Source organism: Haliotis rufescens, unplaced genomic scaffold (genome assembly GCF_023055435.1).
Source record: "Haliotis rufescens isolate VD_foot unplaced genomic scaffold, xgHalRufe1.0.p SCAF_3, whole genome shotgun sequence".
NCBI classification, from domain to species: domain Eukaryota; kingdom Metazoa; phylum Mollusca; class Gastropoda; order Lepetellida; family Haliotidae; genus Haliotis; species Haliotis rufescens.
The window spans coordinates 1165006-1188780 of record NW_025964001.1 but is presented as its reverse complement, the minus strand read 5'-3'; the positions used below and the strand labels follow the sequence as shown (position 1 = coordinate 1188780).

The 23775-nt window shown below is 43.4% G+C and overlaps 1 protein-coding gene across 1 annotated transcript in view; it reads left to right on the top strand.

Moving 5' to 3' along the window:
• Positions 1-23775, top strand: part of LOC125384428 (polypeptide N-acetylgalactosaminyltransferase 14-like) — a 33553-nt gene that overhangs the window by 5363 nt on the left and 4415 nt on the right. Inside the window, exons 2-14 of the mRNA XM_048403535.1 lie at positions 3393-3547; positions 5760-5861; positions 6880-6947; positions 9413-9478; positions 10619-10740; positions 12834-12921; positions 13591-13669; positions 15087-15190; positions 15618-15744; positions 18592-18684; positions 21138-21221; positions 21861-21987; positions 23570-23686. Of these exons, the coding sequence (XP_048259492.1) occupies positions 3393-3547; positions 5760-5861; positions 6880-6947; positions 9413-9478; positions 10619-10740; positions 12834-12921; positions 13591-13669; positions 15087-15190; positions 15618-15744; positions 18592-18684; positions 21138-21221; positions 21861-21987; positions 23570-23686 (1332 nt within the window). The remainder of the gene's footprint in view (positions 1-3392; positions 3548-5759; positions 5862-6879; positions 6948-9412; positions 9479-10618; positions 10741-12833; positions 12922-13590; positions 13670-15086; positions 15191-15617; positions 15745-18591; positions 18685-21137; positions 21222-21860; positions 21988-23569; positions 23687-23775) is intronic.

Sequence of the window (23775 nt, the reverse complement as noted above, 5' to 3'; positions counted from 1 at the left end):
GTTCTAATATGTGAAAATGTGTGTGTTATTTGCTTCTGAATGTTTTCATGCACTCTAATTGTAATGTTTTTGAATGGTTGAAGGCTGCAATTAATCAAAACATAACTGCTTGCTGGTTTTCTTGTGTCAATGGTAAATAAACGATGGAAACAATGGTGTTTGGTGTTAGTATTCAGGAACATTTGCTATTATTAATGCTTTTTTTGGACATGATGAACATGCATTATTTATTTGAATTATGAAAACAAATTGTTTTGAAACAAGATCATTACAGGAGTGACAAAGACTCGGTTTTACTTTCTAGAGTTACTCTAAAACCATGCACAAATCACCAAAGAAAAATATGTTTTTGAGAAATGGGTTGTCCCCCTGACTTGTCAGACACATGATTTATGGTATTTAACTCAGTGAACTGTTCACACTACAGAAAGATTGATCATCTCATCAGACAATCATCAATTTTGTTAATTTGGATTCAACAGTTTTGAAGATCCACATCATAGTTCATATATCCATAACCGAGGAGCTATTGAAGTGTTAAATCAATCATTGTGACTTTATTCCCATCAACAGCAGTCAGCGCCATCTGGTGGCAAGTGCATCAATGCATACATGTTGATTTATTGTTACCTATATATAGACACACACAATGCCTTGTTCTAGCGCTGCTTTTTGATGGTGGGTTTTTATGGGTGTTTATGGGCATTGTAGAGTTGGGTATGCTCCAAGCTATACGATCACTCCATATGCTGTGAGAAACAGGACATCCCACAACCCTGATCCCAGATATATAATGATGTGAGGCCAAACTGATGTTCCTGCCCTGAAAAACTTAACATGACAAACTCCGTTTGTGCTTATTATGCTCTAGTTGTCCATAGGTGTTTTTCCAGTTTTTTTCCAGCACCAGTTTTTCACATACATGTAGTGCAAAGAAAAGCCACAAAGGAGGAGAGCCATTAAGATAAAGGGATGTTGCTGAGTGAGAGTATGATCTAATTCTAGAAGGGGTTTGTTATAGGAAGGTCTTGTTATTGGTGGGGTTTGTTATAGGGGGGTCTTGTTATTGGTGGGGTTCATTGTAGGAGGGACTTGTTATCAGAAGGGGTTTGTTATAGGAGGGACTTGTTATCAGAAGGGATTTGTTAGAGAAGGGTCATGTTATTGGTGGGGTTTGTAACAGGAAGGTTTTGTTATTGGTGGGGTTCGTTGTAGGAGGGACTTGTTATCAGAAGGGGTTTGTTATAGGAGGGACTTGTTATCAGAAGGGATTTGTTAGAGAAGGGTCTTGTTATTGGTGGGGTTTGTTATAGGAGGGTGTAGTTATTGGTGGGGTTCGTTGCAGGAGGGACTTGTTATCAGAAGGGGTTTGATATAGGAGGGATAATTTGTTATCAGAAGGGACTTGTTACAGGAGGGCCTTGTCATAGGAGGGACTTGTTATAGGAGGAGAATCTTGTTATTCGAGAGGCTTGTAATAGGAGGGATTTGTTAAAAAAGGGATTTGCTATAGGAGGGATTTGTTATGGGAGGATCTGGTTTGATTATATGAGGAAGGGCTTGTTATTGGAAGGGCTTGTTATACTAGAGATTTGTTTTAGGACAGATTTGTTATAAGAGGAGCTTTTTCTAGGAGGGATTTGTTATTGGAAGGGCTTATTATAAGGAAGGATTTGTTACAGGAGAGCTTTGTTATCAGAAGGGGATGTTACATGAGGGATATATTATAAGAGGGGTTTGTTACTGTAATGGTTCATTACAAGATGACCATATTGTAGGGGAGGCTTGTTATGGGAGGGGTTTGTTATAACAGTTTTTTGTTATAGGAGGGTCATGTTATTTGAAGGGTTTGTTATAGGAAGGGCTTGTCACAAGAAGAGCATATTGTAGGCAGGAATTATCATCTTTTAGATTGTGCACATTTATGTGCATATTAATTTGATGTAAATGTCAGGTCACCGAGTGAAGCATAAATTTGAAGTTACGACAGAGAATGCTCTACTAATCACAAAGCTCCACAGTGCTTTGTATTGCCAACCACATCGGCTCAAGCAGTAATCCCCGTCATCAGCAGCTCATCTTGCCTTAGTAGGACTCAAACACACATCCACATATCAGCATCAACCGTGTTTTTACTGGGTGCTAGTTCTATTTCATGCAAATGACATTGCAGTAGCTGCCCTTTTTTGCTTTTGTAACACCAAGGGACATTATTCCCAAAGAACGGATGACGTCACAATGAAAGCATCACTCCTTGTAAATATAGTTCGCTTTACACTATTAAAGTTTAGTGTTTAGATGGATTGTTTTGTCATGATTTATGTGGCAGTTGCTCATGGGGCACTGTCTGCTGAGCTGATGAACAGTGACAACTCCAAGTAGCATTATCCAGAGGTTAAAAAAGTGTGTATGTGTGTACTTTGTGTTTTATTAGCAGTGTTTAGAATACCTGTCTGCCCGCCAGTCTGAAACGGACAGTCAGTTTTGAAAAGTTGCACACCTGATGGTCAGGGTTTAAAGTTACCTAAATGACAATCAACCAGTTTACTGTTATTTTCTAAGAACTAACAGTAAACACTACCCTTTTGTTAAGTTTGTTTGTTACTCTAGAAAATTCTGGACTGGCAACATGGCCTGGTAACTAACATGGCCAAAGTTGACAATCAGTTGTCTGACAGAGATTTTGGGGGATTTTATGCACTGTTGTTAGCTATGTAATATACAGAGATGTGATATGTGTGTATGTACTGTGTTATAAGCAATGTAATATACAGAGATGTGATATGTATGTGTGTACAGTGTTATTAGCAATGTAATATACAGAGATGTGATATGTGTGTATGTACTGTGTGTGTTATAAGCAATGTAATATACAGAGATGTGATATGTGTGTGTGTACTATGTGTGTTATAAGCAATGTAATATACAGAGATGTGATATGTGTGTGTGTACTATGTGTGTTATAAGCAATGTAATATACCGAGATGTGATATGTGTGTGTGTGCTGTGTGTGTTATAAGCAATGTAATATACAGAGATGTGATATGTGTTTGTGTACTATGTGTGTTATAAGCAATGTTATAAACAGAGATGTGATATGTGTGTGTGAACTATGTGTGTTATAAGCAATGTAATATACAGAGATGTGATATGTGTGTGTGTACTATGTGTGTTATTAGCAATGTAATATACAGAGATGTGATATGTGTGTATGTACTGTGTGTGTAATAAGCAATGTAATATACAGAGATGTGATATTTGTGTGTGTACTTTATGTGTTATAAGCAATGTAATATACAGAGATGTGATATGTGTGTGTGTACTATGTGTGTTATTAGCAATGTAATAATTAGACATTGTGATATCTGTATATGTTTGCATTATTTCCACAGAATTACTTCGACCCAAAGTCACTGAGCTACAAAAACTACATCGGCACCATCGACGTAGAAGACCTAAAGATGCCACTACACAAACATGCCTTCAACATCGTAACGAGTAACAGCATCCCCCCTGACCGGAACCTCCCGGATGTGAGATACACTCAGTGAGTAACAGGTCATAGACAGGTCATAGACAGAGAGTAAGTACCAGGTCATAGACCGTAAGTAGCGGGTCATATACAGGTCATAGACAGTCAGTAAAGAGCAGGTCATAGACAGTCAGTAAGTAAGTAGCAGGTCGTAGACAGGCAGTAAGTAGCAGGTTGTAGACAGGTCATTGTCAAACAGGCGGGAAGTAGCAGGTCGTAGACAGGCAGTAAAGAGCAGGTCATAGACAGTCAGTAAGTAAGTAGCAGGTCGTAGACAGGCAGTAAGTAGCAGGTCATACACAGGTCATTGTCAAACAGGCAGTAAGTAGCAGGTCATAGACAGGCAGTAAAGAGCAGGTCGTAGACAGGTCATTGTCAAACAGGCAGTAAACAGCAGGTCATAGACAGGCAGTAAAGAGCAGGTCGTAGACAGGTAGTAAGTAGCAGGTCATAGACAGGTCATTGTCAGACAGGCAGTAAGTAGCAGGTTATAGACAGGTCATTGTCAGACAGGCAGTAAGTAGCAGATCATGGACAGGTTATAGACAGGTCATTGTCAGACAGGCAGTAAGTAGCAGGTCATAGACAGGTCATTGTCAGACAGGCAGTAAGTAGCAGGTCATAGACAGGTCATTGTAAGACAGGTTGTAAGTAGCAGGTCATAGACAGGTCAAAGACAGGTCATTGTCAGAAAGGCAGTAAGTAGCAGGTCATAGACAGGTCATTGTCAGACAGTTAGTAAGTAGCAGGTCATAGACAGGTCATTGTCAGACAGGCAGTAAGTAGCAGGTCATAGACAGGTTATTGTCAGACAGGTAGTAAGTAGCAGGTCATTGACAGGTCATTGTCAGACAGGCAGTAAGCAGCAGGTCATAGACAGGTCATAGACAGGTCATTGTCAGACAGGTAGTAAGTAGCAGGTCATTGACAGGTCATTGTCAGACAGGTAGTAAGCAGCAGGTCATAGACAGGTCATTGTCAGACAGGTAGTAAGTAGCAGGTCATAGACAGGTCATTGTCAGACAGTTAGTAAGTAGCAGGTCATAGACAGGTCATTGTCAGACAGGCAGTAAGTAGCAGGTCATAGACAGGTTATTGTCAGACAGGTAGTAAGTAGCAGGTCATAGACAGGTTATTGTCAGACAGGTAGTAAGTAGCAGGTCATAGACAGGTCATTGTCAGACAGTTAGTAAGTAGCAGGTCATAGACAGGTCATTGTCAGACAGGCAGTAAGTAGCAGGTCATAGACAGGTTATTGTCAGACAGGTAGTAAGTAGCAGGTCATAGACAGGTCATTGTCAGACAGGCAGTAAGTAGCAGGTCATAGACAGGTCATAGACAGGTCATTGTCAAACAGGTAGTAAGTAGCAGGTCATTGACAGGTCATTGTCAGACAGGTAGTAAGCAGCAGGTCATAGACAGGTCATTGTCAGACAGGCAGTAAGTAGCAGGTCATAGATAGGTTATAGACATGTCATTATCAGACAGGTAGTAAGTAGCAGGTCATTGACAGGTCATTGTCAGACAGGTAGTAAGTAGCAGGTCATAGACAGGTCATTGTCAGACAGGTAGTAAGTAGCAGGTTATAGACAGGTCATTATCAGACAGGTAGTAAGTAGCAGGTCATAGACAGGTCATTGTCAGACAGGTAGTAAGTAGCAGGTCATAGACAGGTCATTGTCAGACAGGTAGTAAGTAGCAGGTCGTTGACAGGTTATTGTTAGACGGGCAGTAAGTAGCAGGTCATTGACAGGTCATTGTTAGACGGGCAGTAAGTAGCAGGTTATAGACAGGTCATTGTCAGACAGGTAGTAAGTAGCAGGTCATAGACAGGTCATTGTCAGACAGGTAGTAAGTAGTAGGTCATAGACAGGTCATTGTCAGACAGGCAGTAAGTAGTAGGTCATAGACAGGTCATTGTTAGACGGGCATAGACAGGTTATAGACAGGTCATAGACAGGTCATTGTCAGACAGGCAGTAAGTAGCAGATCATAGACAGGTCATAGACAGGTCATAGACAGGTCATTGTCAGACAGGCAGTAAGTAGCAGATCATAGACAGGTCATAGACAGGTTATAGACAGGTCATAGACAGGTCATTGTCAGACAGGCAGTAAGTAGCAGATCATAGACAGGTCATAGACAAACATTAAGGGTGTGTCCAGCTCGTAAGGGAGAGTGCTGGTGCTAGAAGTGTTGCCCTCACACAATCTATATTTTTTTTCAGATGTAAAATGATTGACTACTCCTTCAAAAAATTACCAAAGACCAGCATCATCATCACCTTCCACAACGAGGCAAGGTCAACCTTGCTGAGGACAGTCATCAGGTACGTACACACATTCAGGTGGTGTGGACACAAGGGCAGCCATGTTTGTACCTATGAGAACACATGTTTGCATCTTTTCACTGTTGTAGGTAAGTGCCATAGATATATCCACAAGTCACAAGTCTATGACACTTTGGAGAAAGGACAAACCTGAAGAATGTGTAGTGAACAAGTACTTCCAGAAAAAAGACTGAACACCAAAAGCCATCCATGAACATTGAGTCCAACACATGGGAAGGATGCCTCTTCCTATGCCACCGTAAAGAGGTGGACAGCAGAGTCTATGTGTGGCAGGGAGAGCCGTGAAGATGACCCCATTCTGAAAGGCCAGTAACGTCAGCAACACCAGAAATAATCCAGAGAATCCACGATATGGTGACAACTGACCTTCAAATGACTGAATGTCGTATTGCTAGTTCAGTAGGCATTTCCCAGGAAAGAGAATGTTCCATTATCACAGAAAAGAAAGTATCAGCTCATTGGGTTCCAAATCTAGCTCTGTTTGAAGCTGATCAAGAAAGGTTCTTGTGGCTGTGGATGAAACCTGAGTTCACCGCTTCCAGCCTGAGTCCAAAGAACAATCCAAACAGTGGAAGCATTTGGCATCACCACCACCACAGAAGGCAAGCACTGTCCCTGCAGCTGGACAGGCTATGACCTCCCTGTTCTGAGATGCCAAAGGTGTCATCATGGTGGACTGTCGATGACTTCATGGAAGCTGTGGAGAACTTTTGGACAGCCATGAGAAGGACTTTAACAAAACTTGGATAATACCCCTCCAATGTGTATTAATGACGAAGGAGATTTTGTGGGAAAAAAATAACTTTAATGGCTTTAGGTCAAGTCTTTCAATATGAGGCTCAGAAATTATCAATCAACCCTTGTACGTAGTTAATGACTGAAAGACAGGATAATATAACTTCATTGTATTAAAAAAATGTATTTCAACACAAATGTAACAGTGTAAAAGAAGATTTTATGATGTCTGATTGGCTGATTCTCTGCCTGCCTGTTGCAGTGTGTTGATACGGACGCCGCTGTACCTGATAGAGGACATCATACTTGTGGACGACTTTAGTAACGATCGTAAGTATCTTGTGCAACATTGAGGTGTACAGAGGTGCTGTAAATTGAAGCACTGCACACATCTCGGATTGAAGCATTACACAACTTTCCTGTGCCGCAGATTGAAGCATTGCACACCGCTTGGATTGAAGTATTGCACAATTCTCCTGTGTTGTAGATTGAAGCATTGCGCACATCTTGGATTAAAGCATTGCACAATTTTGCTGTGCTGCAGATTGAAGCATTGCACACCGCTTGGATTGAAGCATTGCACAGTTATCCTGTGCTGTAGATTGAAGCAATGCACACATACAGGATTGAAGCATTGCACACATCTTGGATTGAAGCATTGCACACATCTCAGATTGAAGCTATACACACGTCCTGGGCAGTAGATTTAAGCATTGCACACATCTTGGATTGAGAGCATTGCACACATCTCAGATTGAAGCATTGCACACATCTCAGATTGAAGCTATTTACATGTGTCCTGGGCTGTTGATTGAAGCAGATGAACACTGTGGTGGCACATCTCAGGATCTCATATTATGTGTGTCTCCTGGAAAAGATTTGGACACATTGACTATCACATGAAGGGTCATGGTCATCCTCAAGGTCATAGGGGCGGTCGGGTAGCCTAGTGGTTAAAGCGTTCGCTCGTCACGCCGAAGACCCGGGTTCGATTCCCGACATGGGTACAATGTGTGAAGCCCATTTCTGGTGTCCCCCGCCGTGATATTGCTGGAATATTGCTAAAAGCGGCGTAAAACCATACTCACTCACTCACTCACTCAAGGTCATAAGCTAAAGAAAAATACATTTGAACGATAACTCAAGAAGCATTTCATGTATGCTAATTTGCAAAGCATGGTTTTTGCCACTTTTTAAAGGTGAGGTGAAATTGGGTTTAACGTCGTGTCCAAGATTATTGCACTTATATAGCGACGACGTGCATGCACGTGTGTGTGTGTGTGGCTGCTTGTACTAGCCCGGACTGATGCTGATTTATAGTGCTAGCCCACTGAGATACCATGCCGCAGTTTAACATGATTGAATACCCCACTCAGACACAGTATACTGGGGGCGGTCGGGTAGCCTAGTGGTTAAAGCGTTCGCTCGTCACCCTGAAGCCCCGGGTTCGATTCCCCGGGTTCGATTCCCGACATGGGTACAATGTGTGAAGCCCATTTCTGGTGTCCCTTGCCGTGATATTGCTGGAATATTGCTAAAAGCGGCGTAAAACCATACTCACTCACTCACTCACAGTATACTGACTCCGAGCCGACCAGTCCTTGTTTTAGCCCTTTAATGCTGAGCGCCAGACAGGGTATCAACAAATACCATCTTTTAACATCTTTTGGTATGATGCGGCCGGGGATCGAACCCCAGGCCTTCCGCACTCCGGGCGGACGCTCTACCACTAGACCACAGAGGCCGTCTACTTATGTATGACAAGTGATTACAGACTTCTGATATTGAAGTAGGTTATGGTGACCACCTCCTTTCAATGAGTACCAAATGAAATTCCGTTTTTGAAGCCATGTGGTGCTGGACATCTCAGGGATATCCTATCATGTATGTCTCCTTTAAGACTCTGGGAAATCATTCTTGCACAGTTATATGGCGTGTCAAGGGTCATCCTCCTTATTTGCCGCATAACTGAAGAAGGACATTCTGCAGGTTAATGAAGCTTGGGTAGGTCCCAGATGGGAAACGACTGTGTTACCGAAGTGTAACGTCACAATAAAGGTCATTTGTAAACTATGTTTGCCATTTTCACTTAACCAGTTTCTGCAGACTTTTTTGCTTGCCTGGCCATGTGTGTTGGCGCCTATGGTCCATCATCTTCCATAATATATTTTTACATTTTGGACTTCTCAGAAATAACTTGGGTTTTTGTTACTATTTGTGGGTTCAAACATGGATGTAAGTGACATGTGTATTAGTACCTAGATAAAGATGTTCTCTGGTCTGTATTAAGAGCATTGAACTTTTTCATGTAGGGAAGTTTCGAGCCAAAGTATAATTCACAGTACTTGATTTTTAAAATGATTTAACCATGTATGGATATGATGTTTATCTCTAAGAAAATATAACACATGTGTGTCAGTGTGCTTTTTCATTCTTGGATAGAAAAAAAATTAAAATGTGAGTATACTGTATTTTCTTGAGTATAGTTCATACCCAAGCATAATGCACAGTACCACCTTCTAGGTGATTCAGTATTGGGGGAAAAAAAGATATTTCAAGTATTATGTGCAGTAAAAAACTACATCGCATTTGTATTCAGGTAAACGAACAATGATAACAAATTTGGCCTATAAAATAAATTAATTTGTGATTAGACATGATGCTTTACCATTTAAACTGTATATCCTGTTCTGCTGAGCATTGTTTTATATGCAGAGAATTAGCTTATGAAAATGGATTGAAAAACAAGGCCAAATACTTTGAAGGTTTTTTTCATGAGAACATTTTGGTTTCAGCCGATGATGGACAGCTCCTCTCTGTGATACCAAAGGTCAAACTGATCCGTAACGCCAAGCGAGAAGGTGAGCTACACAGGTGTAACAGTTAATGGGGAAAATATCAGGTGTTGTACTACACTTTCAGCACATGTTGTAGGAAGTAAAGTTTATTGATTTACCGTATTTCCTCGATTAAACGTCCAGGCCTATATTTCTTTCAGATGCTCTTTACCCTCAGGGTTTAATCGCAAGATAATAATGGAGAGAAGTATGTGCTTAACACCTATCCTCCCTTCAATCATTTAATTTTGAGGCCCAGTGTTTATTTGTTTCCCGGGATTTATTCAAGGAAATATGGTAACTGAGGTTTTCATCAAAGGTTTGGTTCAACATTTTTATCCCCCTGGTTTATTTCTTGTTGAAACTACATGTATACAGATCAATCTCGTAATGAACTGGTGCCCTTTGATTATTTCTGATTTTTTAAATTTAAGTTGGACTTACACTGAAGATGAGGGTAGTACTCGTTTCTGGAGCAGAACTCCAAAACTGTTGAATATTTCTTGATGAAACTATTCAGTGGTGAACTGGTGCCTTTTGATGATTTGGGATATTAAAGATACTGAATAGAATTATTTTTTTCTTCACTGAACTGAACGTTTCCAATGGCAGTGAACCAAAAGTAAGGTATAAGTAGCCAAACTCCCTTTCTAAATTTCACCAGACCGGGGGAGATATGTCATCTCCTGATGACTCTTTGTATTTATTAGAGAGTTTTTAAGTTTACATTATGGTGACTGAGTCCCAATTGACATAAACCTAAGGATGTGAAGATTAATGGGAAAGAAATATTACTATTGTGTGTGGCAACAGATTTTGCATTTGCTGCAGAGGAATTAACAATGTTTGCTGATTAATACATGTCCACTAATTGTCTATTTATGCAAGGAAACATCAAATCTGTCTTGGTGGTAAGTGTAGCGGACTTCAAAATTTGAGCTATTTTTCTTTTGCTGTATTTTGAATTTTTAACTTTTGCCCACCTTGTAGAATTTGTTTTAGAAATACATGATAAATGTATTTTTGTCTCAGTTTATGAAAAATAATTCATTGTTAACTGTATGACCTCAAAAAGTTGAAATCACATTGGAAGATGTGATTGTTTGGAATGAAGTTATCACATGAAGTTTTCACATGATGAGAATGAAACTGGCCCTGTGTCAGGTTTGATCCGGTCTCGAGTGCTCGGTGCAGACATGGCAAAAGGTCCAATCCTGACATTCCTGGATTCCCACTGTGAGATGAACAAGGAATGGCTGCAGCCCCTGCTACAGAGACTGGTGGACGTAAGTCAGGGCCATGACCGGAGGACATGTAGGGGGTCAGGGCCATGACCCAGGGGCAATGTAGGGGGTCAGGGCCACGACCGGGGGGCATGTAGGGGGTCAGGGCCATGACCGGGGGGCAATGTAGGGGGTCAGGGCCATGACCGGGGGGCATGAAGGGGGTCAGGGCCATGACCCAGGGGCAATGTAGGGGGTCAGGGCCATGACCGGGGGGCATGTAGGGGGTCAGGGCCACGACCAGGGAGCAGTGTTCGGGGTCAGGGCGATGACCAGGGGACAATTTAGGGGGTCAGGGCCGTGACCAGGGGGCAATGTCAGGGGTCAGGGCCATGCCCGGGGGCATTGTAAGGGGTCAGGGCCACAACCAGGGGGCAATGTAGGGGGTCAGGGCCATGACCAGGGACAATATAGGGGGTCAGGAACATGACAAGGGGCAATGTAGGGGGTCAGGGTCACAACCAGGGGGCAATATAGGGGGTCAGGGCCACGACCGGGGACAATATAGGGGGTCAGGAACATGACAAGGGGCAATGTAGGGGGTCAGGGCCATGATCGGGGGCAATGTAGGGGTTCAGGGCCATGATTTGGGGCAATGTAGGGGGTCAGGGCCATGATCGGGGGCAATGTAGGGGGTCAGGGCCATGATTGGGGCAATGTTGGGGGTCAGGGCCATGATTGGGGCAATGTAGGGGGTCAGGGCCATGATCGGGGACAATATAGGGGGTCAGGAACATGACAAGGGGCAATATAGAGGGTCAGGACTACAGCCAGGGGGCAATGTAGGGGGTCAGGGCCATGATCGGGGCAATGTGGGGGGTCAGGGCCATGATCAGTGGCAATGTCAGGGCCATGATTGGTGGCAATGTAGGGGGTCAGGGCAATGATTGGGGGCAATGTTGGGGGTCAGGGCCATGACCGGGGACAATATAGGGGGTCACGGCCATGACAAGGAGGCAATGTTGAGGGTCAGGGCCATGACCAAGGGGCAATGTAGAGCGTCAGGGCTACAGCCAGGGGCAATGTAGGGGGTCAGGGCCATGATCGGGGGCAATGTAGGGGGTCACGGCCATGACAAGGAGGCAATGTTGAGGGTCAGGGCCATGACCAAGGGGCAATGTAGAGGGTCAGGGCCATAACCAGGGGGCAATGAAGGTGGTCAGGGCCATGACCAGGGGGCAATGTTGGGGGTCAGGGCCATGACAAGGGGGCAATGTTGGGGGGTCAGGGCCATGACCAGGGGGCAATGTTGGGGGTCAGGGCCATGACAAGGGGGCAATGTTGGGGGGTCAGGGCCATGACCAGGGGGCAATGTTGGGGGGTCAGGGCCATGATCGGGGGCAATGTAGGGGGTCAGGGCCATGACCAGGGGGCAATGTTGGGGGTCAGGGCCATGACCAGGGGGCAATATAGAGGGTCAGGGCCATAACCAGGGGGCAATGTAGGGGGTCAAGGCCATGACCAGGGGGCAATGTAGGGGGTCAAGGCCATGACCAGGGGGCAATGTAGGGGGTCAAGGCCATGACAAGGGGGCAATGTAGGGGTTCAGGGCCATGACCAGGGGGCAATGTAGGGGGTCAGGGCCATGACCAGGGGGCAATGTAGGGGTTCAGGGCCATGACAAGGGGGCAATGTAGGGGGTCAGGGCCATGACCAGGGGGCAATGTTGGGGGTCAAGACCATGACCGGGGGGCAATGTTGGGGGTCAGGGCCATGACAAGGGGGCAATGTAGAGGGTCAGGGGGTCAAAAGCTGTTTCTATCAATTTTGAATTTGTTTTGATCCCTATACAATGTCATATTAAACATGTCGGTAAGATGAATTTGTTGTAGTCTCCAGCTCATGGTATAAAATCTAACGCAGGGCGCATGAAATTCATATATCCCTCGTGATCCTGCTACAACTTATATCTTTATGAGGCTTAAAAAAGTAAAAGAATTGGAATTGACTTTTGAAAATATGGTGCGGGCAGGCAGGCGGCCTGTCTGGTGGTGTATTTTTTATTTATTTTGCTTGTTCAAACTAGTATGTAACATGACTCAAATGGCAAGTACGGTATGTTTTTGTCCTTATTGTCACATGGATGGATGTTTCAGGCCCCGTACAGTGTAGTTAGTCCGGTGATAGACGTGATCGACACCGAGAGCTTCCAGTACAAGGCTGTACCCGACATCCTCAGGGGAGGTAAGCAATACTATCCACGTAGGACAAGGGTGTTGTACTGTCAATATAGGACTGGAGTGTTGTACTGTCAATATAGACCCAGAGGGTTGTACTGTCAATATAGGACACGGGTGTTGTACTGTGAATATAGGACTAGAGTGTTGTACTTTCAATATAGGACTAGAGTGTTGTACTGTCAATATAGGACCAGAGTGTTGTACTGTCAATATAGGACTAGAGTGTTGTACTGTCAATATTGGACTAAAGTGTTGAACTGTCAATATAGGACTGGAGTGTTGTACTGTCAATATAGACCCAGAGGGTTGTACTGTGAATATAGGACACGGGTGTTGTACTGTGAATATAGAACTAGAGTGTTGTACTGTCAGTATAGGACTAGAGTGTTGTACTGTCAATATAGGACCAGAGTGTTGTACTGTCAATATTGGTCTATATTGTTGTACTGTCAATATAGATCTATAGTGTTTACTGTCAATATAGGACAAGAGTGTTGTACTGTCAATATAGGACCGGAGTGTTGTACTGTCAATATAGGTCTATAGTGTTTACTGTCAATATAGGTCTATAGTGTTTACTGTCAATATAGGTCGAGAGTGTTGTACTGTCAATATAGGACAAGAGTGTTGTACTGTCAATATAGGTCCAGACTTTTTACTGTTGAACTTTCAGGCTTTGACTGGAGCATGCACTTCACGTGGGAGGACCAGCCCTTGTCAACAGTGGGGAAAAAGGAGACTGACCCGGTGAAGTGAGTTACCATGGTTACTGTATGCTACTTTAAGCATACTGACCATGAAGTGGTGTTGAGTTAAGCATGGTGTAGGCAAGTGTTATATGGAATTAAGTGCTGCGTAAGTGAGCATGGTGTAAGCAAGTGTTACGATGGTGTCATGTAGAGCTAAGTGCTGTGTAAGTTGGCATGGTGTAAGCAAGTGTTATAATGGTGTCATGTAGAGCTAAGTGCTGCGTAAGTGAGCATGGTGTAAGCAAGTGTTACGATGGTGTCATGTAGAGCTAAGTGCTGCGTAAGTGGGCATGGTGTAAGCAAGTGTTATGATGGTATCATGTAGAGCTAAGTGCTGTGTAAGTTAGCATGGTGTAAGCAAGTGTTATGATGGTGTCATGTGGAGTTAAGTACTATGCAGCTCGAGACGTGCCTTCTGTTGATGGGAATATGTAGCAGGGTGTGGAGCCTTCCCGCAGATGACATCCTTACCTTGTCAGCTTGCTGACGGTGTTGACCTCTTTGGTCATGTGGACAAGGCGTCCGACCTCAGATCAGAAGGTCGGTTGTTCGAATCCCATCATGGAACTCTGAAATTTTATGGCCGCTACACTGAGAATGTAAAACTTCAAGCCAAAGTGTCCCTCAGTTAAGTGGGTGCAACCCAAAGTACAGTCACCTTAAGGAAGAAATCTGTGAGCACCATCCTGTAAGCCAATGATCTTTTGCACAATTTAGTTCCCTGGCTCAACCCTCAAATGGTCTCCTTATAGCAAGTATCTTATACTGTATAAAAGCTGCATTATCTCCCTTGGCCCATCACTGATATCTCCCCACCCTATCCACCAGCTGGAGAGAGAAAGACCAAAAACATGTATATATATATATTTATTTTTACCTCTTCTTTTTACGTGAGACAAGATATTATTAACCTTACATTTAACCATGATGATGAATTAACCCAAGGTTAAAGAATAAAATTATTATCGACATTTATCATAACAAATACAGCAAAATGACAAAACACTGCAACGCGGGACGACAATGTCTAGATTCTATAAATATATTGATTCTAACGACAAAAATAATAAAAAAAATTTAAAATGTTGATATATATCAAAAGGCCAAGTTTGAAACAAGGTTGATACAATGTTTTTCAACAAGGCAACTTTACATGAACTAAATTTCAACATTGAAACAATGGCATTTTCCTGCTGGAAACTGCTTGATCAAGTTTAATATACAAAGTGGCCAGACTTGATGTGGAACTTTGTGATATGTGTCATTGTTCCTGCCTGTTTGCAGTCAACCTGACATGACATTATGTGCTAGAAAATGCAGCACTTTATTAATTCGAGCAAGGGACACTTATATTTTTCACATTCATTTCATGGTTTACAGTATTATGATGGTGTGGTGTGAGTTGAGGGATGTATTGCAGGACCCCCATCATTGCCGGAGGTATCTTCAGTGTCAGGAAGCAGTGGTTCACCAGTCTCGGCAAGTACGACACCAAGATGGACATCTGGGGCGGAGAGAACTTCGGTGAGTATTCCTGTGATAGAAAGTCACATCCCAGATTGTATCTTGTCGTGAACATCGCTTCATATTTGTCTGCACTCAAATGCAGAGTATTAACATGTCTTCACACCATGAACGTCTTTGATCAGGGGGCGGAGCTTACACACAAGGAGGCCCGGGTTACTTCCCTTGGCTTGTTGTAAAGATCCGGTAGCGATAAGTAAAGTTGGTAACAACATACCAAAGAGATCCTAGACTACAATCTGTCCTCCAGCTTGCTTTTGAAGTCAATTTATGTTTTCTGTAAAAGTTTGTAATGTAAAGTATAGCAATGAGTTTATGCAGTTTCTGTAGATAGACACACACACAAAATCTCCAAGCTGCATGGAAATCAAGTACAGTGTGTGGATCTTTCTAGGCTGTCCGTGACTTTTTTCTTCATTATTTACAGAGTTGTCATTTCGTGTGTGGATGTGTGGAGGACAGCTTGAGATAATCCCCTGCAGTCGAGTCGGACATGTATTCCGCAAACGTCATCCGTACTCCTTCCCCCAGGGAAACTCCAACACGTACATGAAGTAAGGCTCCAACATGTACATGAAGTAAGGCTCCATCACGTACTTGAAGTAAGGCTCTGACACGTACATGAAGTAAGGCTCCAACACGTACTTGAAGTAAGGCTCTGACACGTACATGAAGTAAGGCTCTGACACGTACATGAAGGAAGGCTCCAACACGTACATGAAGTAAGGCTCCGACACGTACATGAAGTAAGGCTCCAACACGTACATGAAGTAAGGCTCTGACACGTACATGAAGTAAGGCTCCAACACGTACATGAAGTAAGGCTCCGACACGTACATGAAGTAAGGCTCCAACACGTACTTGAAGTAAGGCTCTGACACGTACATGAAGTAAGGCTCTGACATGTACTTGAAGTAAGGCTCCAACACGTACTTGAAGTAAGGCTCCAACACGTACATGAAGTAAGGCTCCAACACGTACATGAAGTAAGGCTCCAACACGTACATGAAGTAAGGCTCCGACACGTACATGAAGTAAGGCTCCGACACGTACTTGAAGTAAGGCTCCAACACGTACATGAAGTAAGGCTCCAACACGTACATGAAGTAAGGCTCCAACACGTACATGAAGTAAGGCTCCGACACGTACATGAAGTAAGGCTCCGACACGTACATGAAGTAAGGCTCCAACACGTACATGAAGTAAGGCTCCAACACGTACATGAAGTAAGGCTCCGACACGTACATGAAGTAAGGCTCCGACACGTACATGAAGTAAGGCTCCAACACGTACATGAAGTAAGGCTCCAACACGTACATGAAGTAAGGCTCCAACACGTACATGAAGTAAGGCTCCGACACGTACATGAAGTAAGGCTCCGACACGTACATGAAGTAAGGCTCCAACACGTACATGAAGTAAGGCTCCAACACGTACATGAAGTAAGGCTCCAACACGTACATGAAGTAAGGCTCCAACACGTACATGAAGTAAGGCTCCGACACGTACATGAAGTAAGGCTCCGACACGTACATGAAGTAAGGCTCTGACACATACATGAAGTAAGGCTCCAACACGTACATGAAGTAAGGCTCCAGCACGTACATGAAGTAAGGCTCCAACACGTACATGAAGTAAGGCTCCAGCACGTACATGAAGTAAGGCTCCAACACATACATGAAGTAAGGCTCCAGCACGTACATGAAGTAAGGCTCCAACACATGCATGAAGTAAGGCTCCAACACATGCATGAAGTAAGGCTCCAACACGTACATGAAGTAAGGCTCCGACATGTACATGAAGTAAGGCTCCGACATGTACATGAAGTAAGGCTCCAGCACGTACATGAAGTAAGGCTCCAACACGTACATGAAGTAAGGCTCCAGCACGTACATGAAGTAAGGCTCCAACATGTACATGAAGTAAGGCTCCAACACGTACATGAAGTAAGGCTCCAACACGTACATGAAGTAAGGCTCCAACACGTACATGAAGTAAGGCTCCAACACGTACATGAAGTAAGGCTCCAACTCGTACATGAAGTAAGGCTCCGACACGTACATGAAGTAAGGCTCCAAAACGTACATGAAGTAAGGCTCCGACACGTACATGAAGTAAGGCTCCGACACGTACATGAAGTAAGGCTCCGACACGTACATGAAGTAAGGCTCCAACACGTACATGAAGTAAGGCTCCAACACGTACATGAAGTAAGGCTCCGACACGTACATGAAGTAAGGCTCCGACACGTACATGAAATAAGGCTCCGACACGTACATGAAGTAAGGCTCCAACACGTACATGAAGTAAGGCTCCAACACGTACATGAAGTAAGGCTCCAACACGTACATGAAGTAAGGCTCCAACACGTACTTGAAGTAAGGCTCCAACACATACATGAAGTAAGGCTCCGACACATACATGAAGTAAGGCTCCGACACGTACATGAAGTAAGGCTCCAACACATACATGAAGTAAGGCTCCGACATGTACATGAAGTAAGGCTCCAGCACGTACATGAAGTAAGGCTCCAACACATACATGAAGTAAGGCTCCGACATGTACATGAAGTAAGGCTCCAACACATACATGAAGTAAGGCTCCGACATGTACATGAAGTAAGGCTCCATCACGTACTTGAAGTAAGGCTCCAACACATACATGAAGTAAGGCTCCAACATGTACAAACCTTACATCTACAAGACAAATACATAATTTCATCCAAATCAGTATTAAAGCAAACAGTAGTATCTTTCCTTGATGTATAATATTCTCATGAGACATTGTTCTCACATAACAGTGTTCTCACATTATGTTGTTCTCACATGACAGTGTTCTCACATTATGCTGTTCTCACATGACATTGTTCTCACATTATGCTGTTCTTCTCACATGACAGTTTTCTCACATTATATTGTTCTCACATGACACTTCTCACATGCTGTTCTCACATGACAGTGTTCTCACATTCTGCTGTTCTCACATGACAGTGTTCTCACATTCTGCTGTTCTCACATGACAGTGTTCTCACATTATGCTGTTCTCACATGACATTGTTCTCACATTATGCTGTTCTTCTCACATGACAGTTTTCTCACATTATATTGTTCTCACATGACACTTCTCACATGCTGTTCTCACATGACAGTGTTCTCACATTCTGCTGTTCTCACATGACAGTGTTCGCACATTATGCTGTTCTCACATGACAGTGTTCTAACATTATGTTGTTCTTACATTTCTGTTCTCACATGACACATTTCTGTTCTCACATGACAATGTTTTCTTGTGACACTGTTCTCATGACACTTTTCTCATGTGACACTTCTCACATGATAATTTTCTCACGTGACATTGTTATCACATGACACGGCTCTCATATCCTCATATCCTCCCTGCAGGAACACAAGGAGGACAGCAGAGGTGTGGATGGATGATTACAAGCGATTTTACTACGCTGCTCGACCTTCTGCACGCATGCAGGCCTACGGAGAGTAAGTTAAGTAGCTCTAGTAGTGATGCACCCATAGACCTGAACTACAGTCAATACACGGGTATTGATAATGTCATCTGATGACATGGAGTTCCCAAACATGTTCGTTACATTGTTCATGCTCCGACGTTCAGACAATGTTTGGACCTCACTCTATGAAGTTCATAATCCAATGAACTCACACAAAGTGAAAGTGAACTCTTTTTATTTTTTATATCACTTTTTTTACCTGAAAGGACGTAGACCTTGATCTTTACACAATTATATTTAGTATGTGTGACTTCATGTTTACATTGACAGCCACACAGTATCCAGCTACAGTCAAGTCCAGTTAATCCGACATTGTTGGTTGCAAGTATGTCAGATAAATGAAATTAGGTAGTATCAACGTTCGTGATCGAAAATTGGACAATTACAGAATAGATAAAGATACAAACACGTAACAAAAAATAAATAAAAATGAAATATTCATATTGTTATGTTACATTGTTAACGGAATATGTTTTCTAATCCTGCAACTTCTAAAGCTCAGCACAAAACAACTGTTACGGATTGTATGACTTATTCAAAATAATTTTAAAAGCATAATCTGGAATGGAAGTCGCAAGTTTGAAACTGGTACCACAAAGCGAAGGAAGCTGCTTTTCAAGTGGCTAACGTTAACTTCCTGTTAGTTATTTCATTGGTCGGGCATAGTTCGCAAAACATTGTTCTGAAATGATCTGTAATGGGATGTCCTCAGCGATAGCAAGAATTTGTATCTGATTTTAATGATATTGAGGTAATCTAAGCATGTGATTAATCCTATTTTCTTTATTTGAAGCATTAATTGTTTATTGTTAAGCAATTTTATCACTGCAGCCTTTGCAATATGCAGCTACCAGCCGACTTGTCTTGCATCATAAGATGGGCTGTGTACTCGCGGGCAGATGACCACAGAGTACGCTGATTACTGTGTCGGATTAACGAGACTGATTAATGAACGATTTTGGTAATTTGTTGCAAATTAGGTGTGTCGTAGTCGGGAGTGCGAGACTGTCAGATTAACGGGTCTCAATAGCACTGATTTAATCGGTTCCCATCATTAGTGTCAGATAAAGCCGATTGTCGAATTAACGAGTGTCAGATTAATGAGACTTGACTGTATAGTGTAGAATAAAATAGTTCCCCAAAGCAAGCGGTGACATGAGCTTATGTTTGCCAACATACTCAATAGGAACAACTTTTGTAGTTTCTGTACAACAAAAGTACTCAAATAATATCCTCATTAGATGAGAAAGGTAGGTTAAGAACTACCTCAGTAAGTCAGTCACAATGACAGCGCATCATAATACATTTACACCAAATAAAAGACGTCAAAATGGCCGAGACGATAAATGTGACAGGAGAGATTTCCGAAGTTTTTGATGAACGTGGTGCTATAACAAGTGTTTAATCATCACTGATCAATTGGCCGATCACTGAAAGATCGTAGGGGCAGTCGGGTAGCCTAGTGGTTAAAGCGTTCGCTCGTCACGCCGAAGACCCGGGTTCGAATCCCGACATGGGTACAATGTGTTAAGCCCATTTCTGGTGTCCCCCGCCGTGATATTGCTGGAATATTGCTAAAAGCGGAGTAAAACCAAACTCACTCACTCACTCACTGAAAGGTGATTGTAAAGATGTGTCAAATAGATACTAAGGTACATTCATTTATTGCTGTAGACTGTCACTGTAGTCTAGACATGGATCGAATCGATACCAAGGTAGTTTGGATGTGCTTTTCTTCGGTTTGTGCTCTAGGGTTGTAGCAAGGATATCCTTGAATGGACATTCAATCCAACTCTGACTTATCACAATATATGCTAAAATACTAAGTTCAAGATTAAGGGCCTAAATGAATAGAAACAACTGTTCTGTATTTATTCATGCTTGTGAACTCCCAGGGGTGCCCCCAGGAATGTGCAAGTAGTCCGTCAGTGTTTACATCATTTCAAGAATGCGGTCTCATGAAAAACATATGAACGTCAAATTGTGTCGTTCGTACACTTATGAACGCCCATTTCGTGGTCATGTGACCGACCTCTCGTCCAATGGAACAGTCGTATATTGTGTAAACTTCAAATTGCAAACTTATTATCTAATGTTTGTTGTGTATAAACTCATCAAACATTTCAAGATGTGGATGGCCAAGTTTCTAATTTGTGTTCAGAGTTGTGTACTCGAGGCATGCCTAGAAATCTTTGATAATGGGTATGAAACCAAGAATTGTCGTGATTATGTGTCTTGGATTGTCAGCACTTCCTTGCTCATGGGTTTTATTAAAGTGGCTTGTCTTTGACTCGTTGTATTGTACTCACTCCCTCGCTAACTAAATATAACGGATGAGAGCAAGAGGTGATCCTTGACCTGTTTAGGTCACAGGGTATACAGTGGCAGTGTTCAATGAATAACGTGTAGCATTCTTCTGTCTAGTGTGCAGGAAAGACGTGCCCTGCGACAGCGTCTCAAGTGTCAGACATTCCGATGGTACCTAGAAAACGTGTACCCGGAACTAAAGTGAGTGAAGTTATTTTCAAGTCTTTCAGGAATTAAATACATTTTTATTCTTCTGTAGCCATAATCTTTTCTGTGGTACACTTGTGGTCATACTTAAATGTGCAGAGTTGTGCCCCTTAGTTGTGTCTGGAACTGTTGGTCAGATTATGATCTGTTGTCTATTGGGCCCATATCCATGTTTCCTTCCACAATAACTTACTCACTCACTCACTCACTCACTCACTCACTCACTCACTCACTCACACCCACTTACTCACTCACTCACTCATCCACTCACTCACTCACTCACTCACTCACTCACTCACTCACTCACTCACTCACTCACTCACTCACTTACTCACTCACTCACTCATCCACTCACCCACGCACTCACTCACTCATCCACTCACTCACTCACTCACTCACTCACTCACTCACTCACTCACTCACTCATTTACTCACTCACACCCACCCACCCACTCACTCACTCACTCACTCACTCATCCACTCACTCACCCACTCACTCACTCACTCACTCACCCACTCACTCACTCACTCACTCACTCACTCACTCACTCACTCACTCACTCACTCACTCACCCACTCACTCACTCACTCACTCACTCACTGCTGTGTTAACTGAGTTAATGTCACCTGCAGGTTGCCAGTGAACGATGAGTTTGCCTATGGCCAGATTTACCAGGACAACCAGTGTCTGGACATCGTCCCTGGCCAACTCCCAGTCCTAATCAAGCTCCGTCCGTGTGTAGAATCAAAAGACTCGCAGGCAAGTAAAGCTCGCTGTCAGCCATGTCAGCCTTCCTGTGCTTCCCTTCCCTGTGCTTCCCTTCCCTGTGCTTCCCTTCCTGTGCTTCCCTTCCCTGTGCTTCCCTTCCCTGTGCTTCCCTTCCCTGTGCTTCCCTTACCTGTGCTTCCCTTCCCTGTGCTGCCCTTCCCTGTGCTTCCCTTCCCTGTGCTTCCCTTCCTGTGCTTCCCTTCCCTGTGCTTCCCTTCCCTGTGCTTCCCTTCCCTGTGCTTCCCTTCCTGTGCTTCCCTTCCTGTGCTTCCCTTCCCTGTGCTTCCCTTCCTGTGCTTCCCTTCCCTGTGCTTCCCTTCCTGTGCTTCCCTTCCCTGTGCTTCCCTTCCTGTGCTTCCCTTCCTGTGCTTCCCTTCCCTGTGCTTCCCTTCCCTGTGCTTCCCTTCCCTGTGCTTCCCTTCCCTGTGCTTCCATTCCTGTGCTTCCCTTTCCTGTGCTGTCCAACTCTTTTGAAACCCAAATGTAGTATGTTGTAGGCATTAAAATTGACTCAGAGAGGATTTATATATTTTGGACCCCTCCCAATAAAAAATGCTGGATCTGCCCTTAGGCAGAATAGGTTCTTAGTACTTTTGCTTGTCTGGGGATTCCTGGGCAGAATTGATCCTCAGTTCCAGTGCTTGTCTCTACATACCAGAATATCAGCATCTATGCTTGTTTCCACACTGCGATTCCACAAGTGGGAATTCCCGGGCAGATTGGGGTGTCCCTAACTATGTGTTGGAATTCCCTTGCAGATTGGGGTATTGGTAACTATGTGTGGGAATTCCCTTGCAGATGGGGGTATACCTAACTATGTGTTGGAATTCCCTTGCAGATGGAGGTATTGGTAACTATGTTTGGGAATTCCCTGGCAGATTGGGGTATTGGTAACTATGTGTGGGAATTCCCTGGCAGATTGGGGTATTGGAAACTATGTGTGGGAATTCCCTAGCAGATTGGGGTATTGATAACTATGTGTTGGATTACCTGGCAGATTGGGGTATTGGAAACTATGTGTGGGAATTCCCTGGCAGATTGGGGTATTGGTAAGTATGTGTGGGAATTCCCTTGCAGATTGGGGTATTGGTAACTATATGTGGGAATTCCCTTGCAGATTGGGGTATTGGTACCTATGTGTGGGAATTCCCTGGCAGATTGGGGTATTGGTAAGTATGTGTGGGAATTCCCTTGCAGATTGGGGTATTGGTAACTATGTGTGGGAATTCCCTTGCAGATTGGGGTATTGGTACCTATATGTGGGAATTCCCTTGCAGATTGGGGTATTGGTACCTATGTGTGGGAATTCCCTGGCAGATTGGGGTATTGGAAACTATGTGTGGGAATTCTCTGGCAGATTGGCTTTTTTGTAAGTATGTGTGGGAATTCCCTGGCAAATTAGGTCATAGGTACCCATGTGTGGCAGTAAGGTCAGATAAGCCCAGCCCAGAATCCATCATCTACAGGTAGACACGACACAGGAGGATCATCGCTGAATGCAGCGTAAACAACATTCACTCACTCACTGATGAGCCAACACATGTTATCTAACATTTCCATATTGTTGCATCAGGAGTGGTCATGGCGTAGGAAGGGGGTCATCGTCAGTAACGGCATGTGTTTGACAGCAGACGTCCAGCAGACACACTCCTACCTTGTCGTCCAGTTCTGTAACTATGGCGATAATCAGGTGAGTCCAATAAAAAAAATTCAGTAGTAACTGATGACGCCATAGTTCTTTCTGTCCCTGTCTCTATGAATTAGCAAGATCTCCATTGG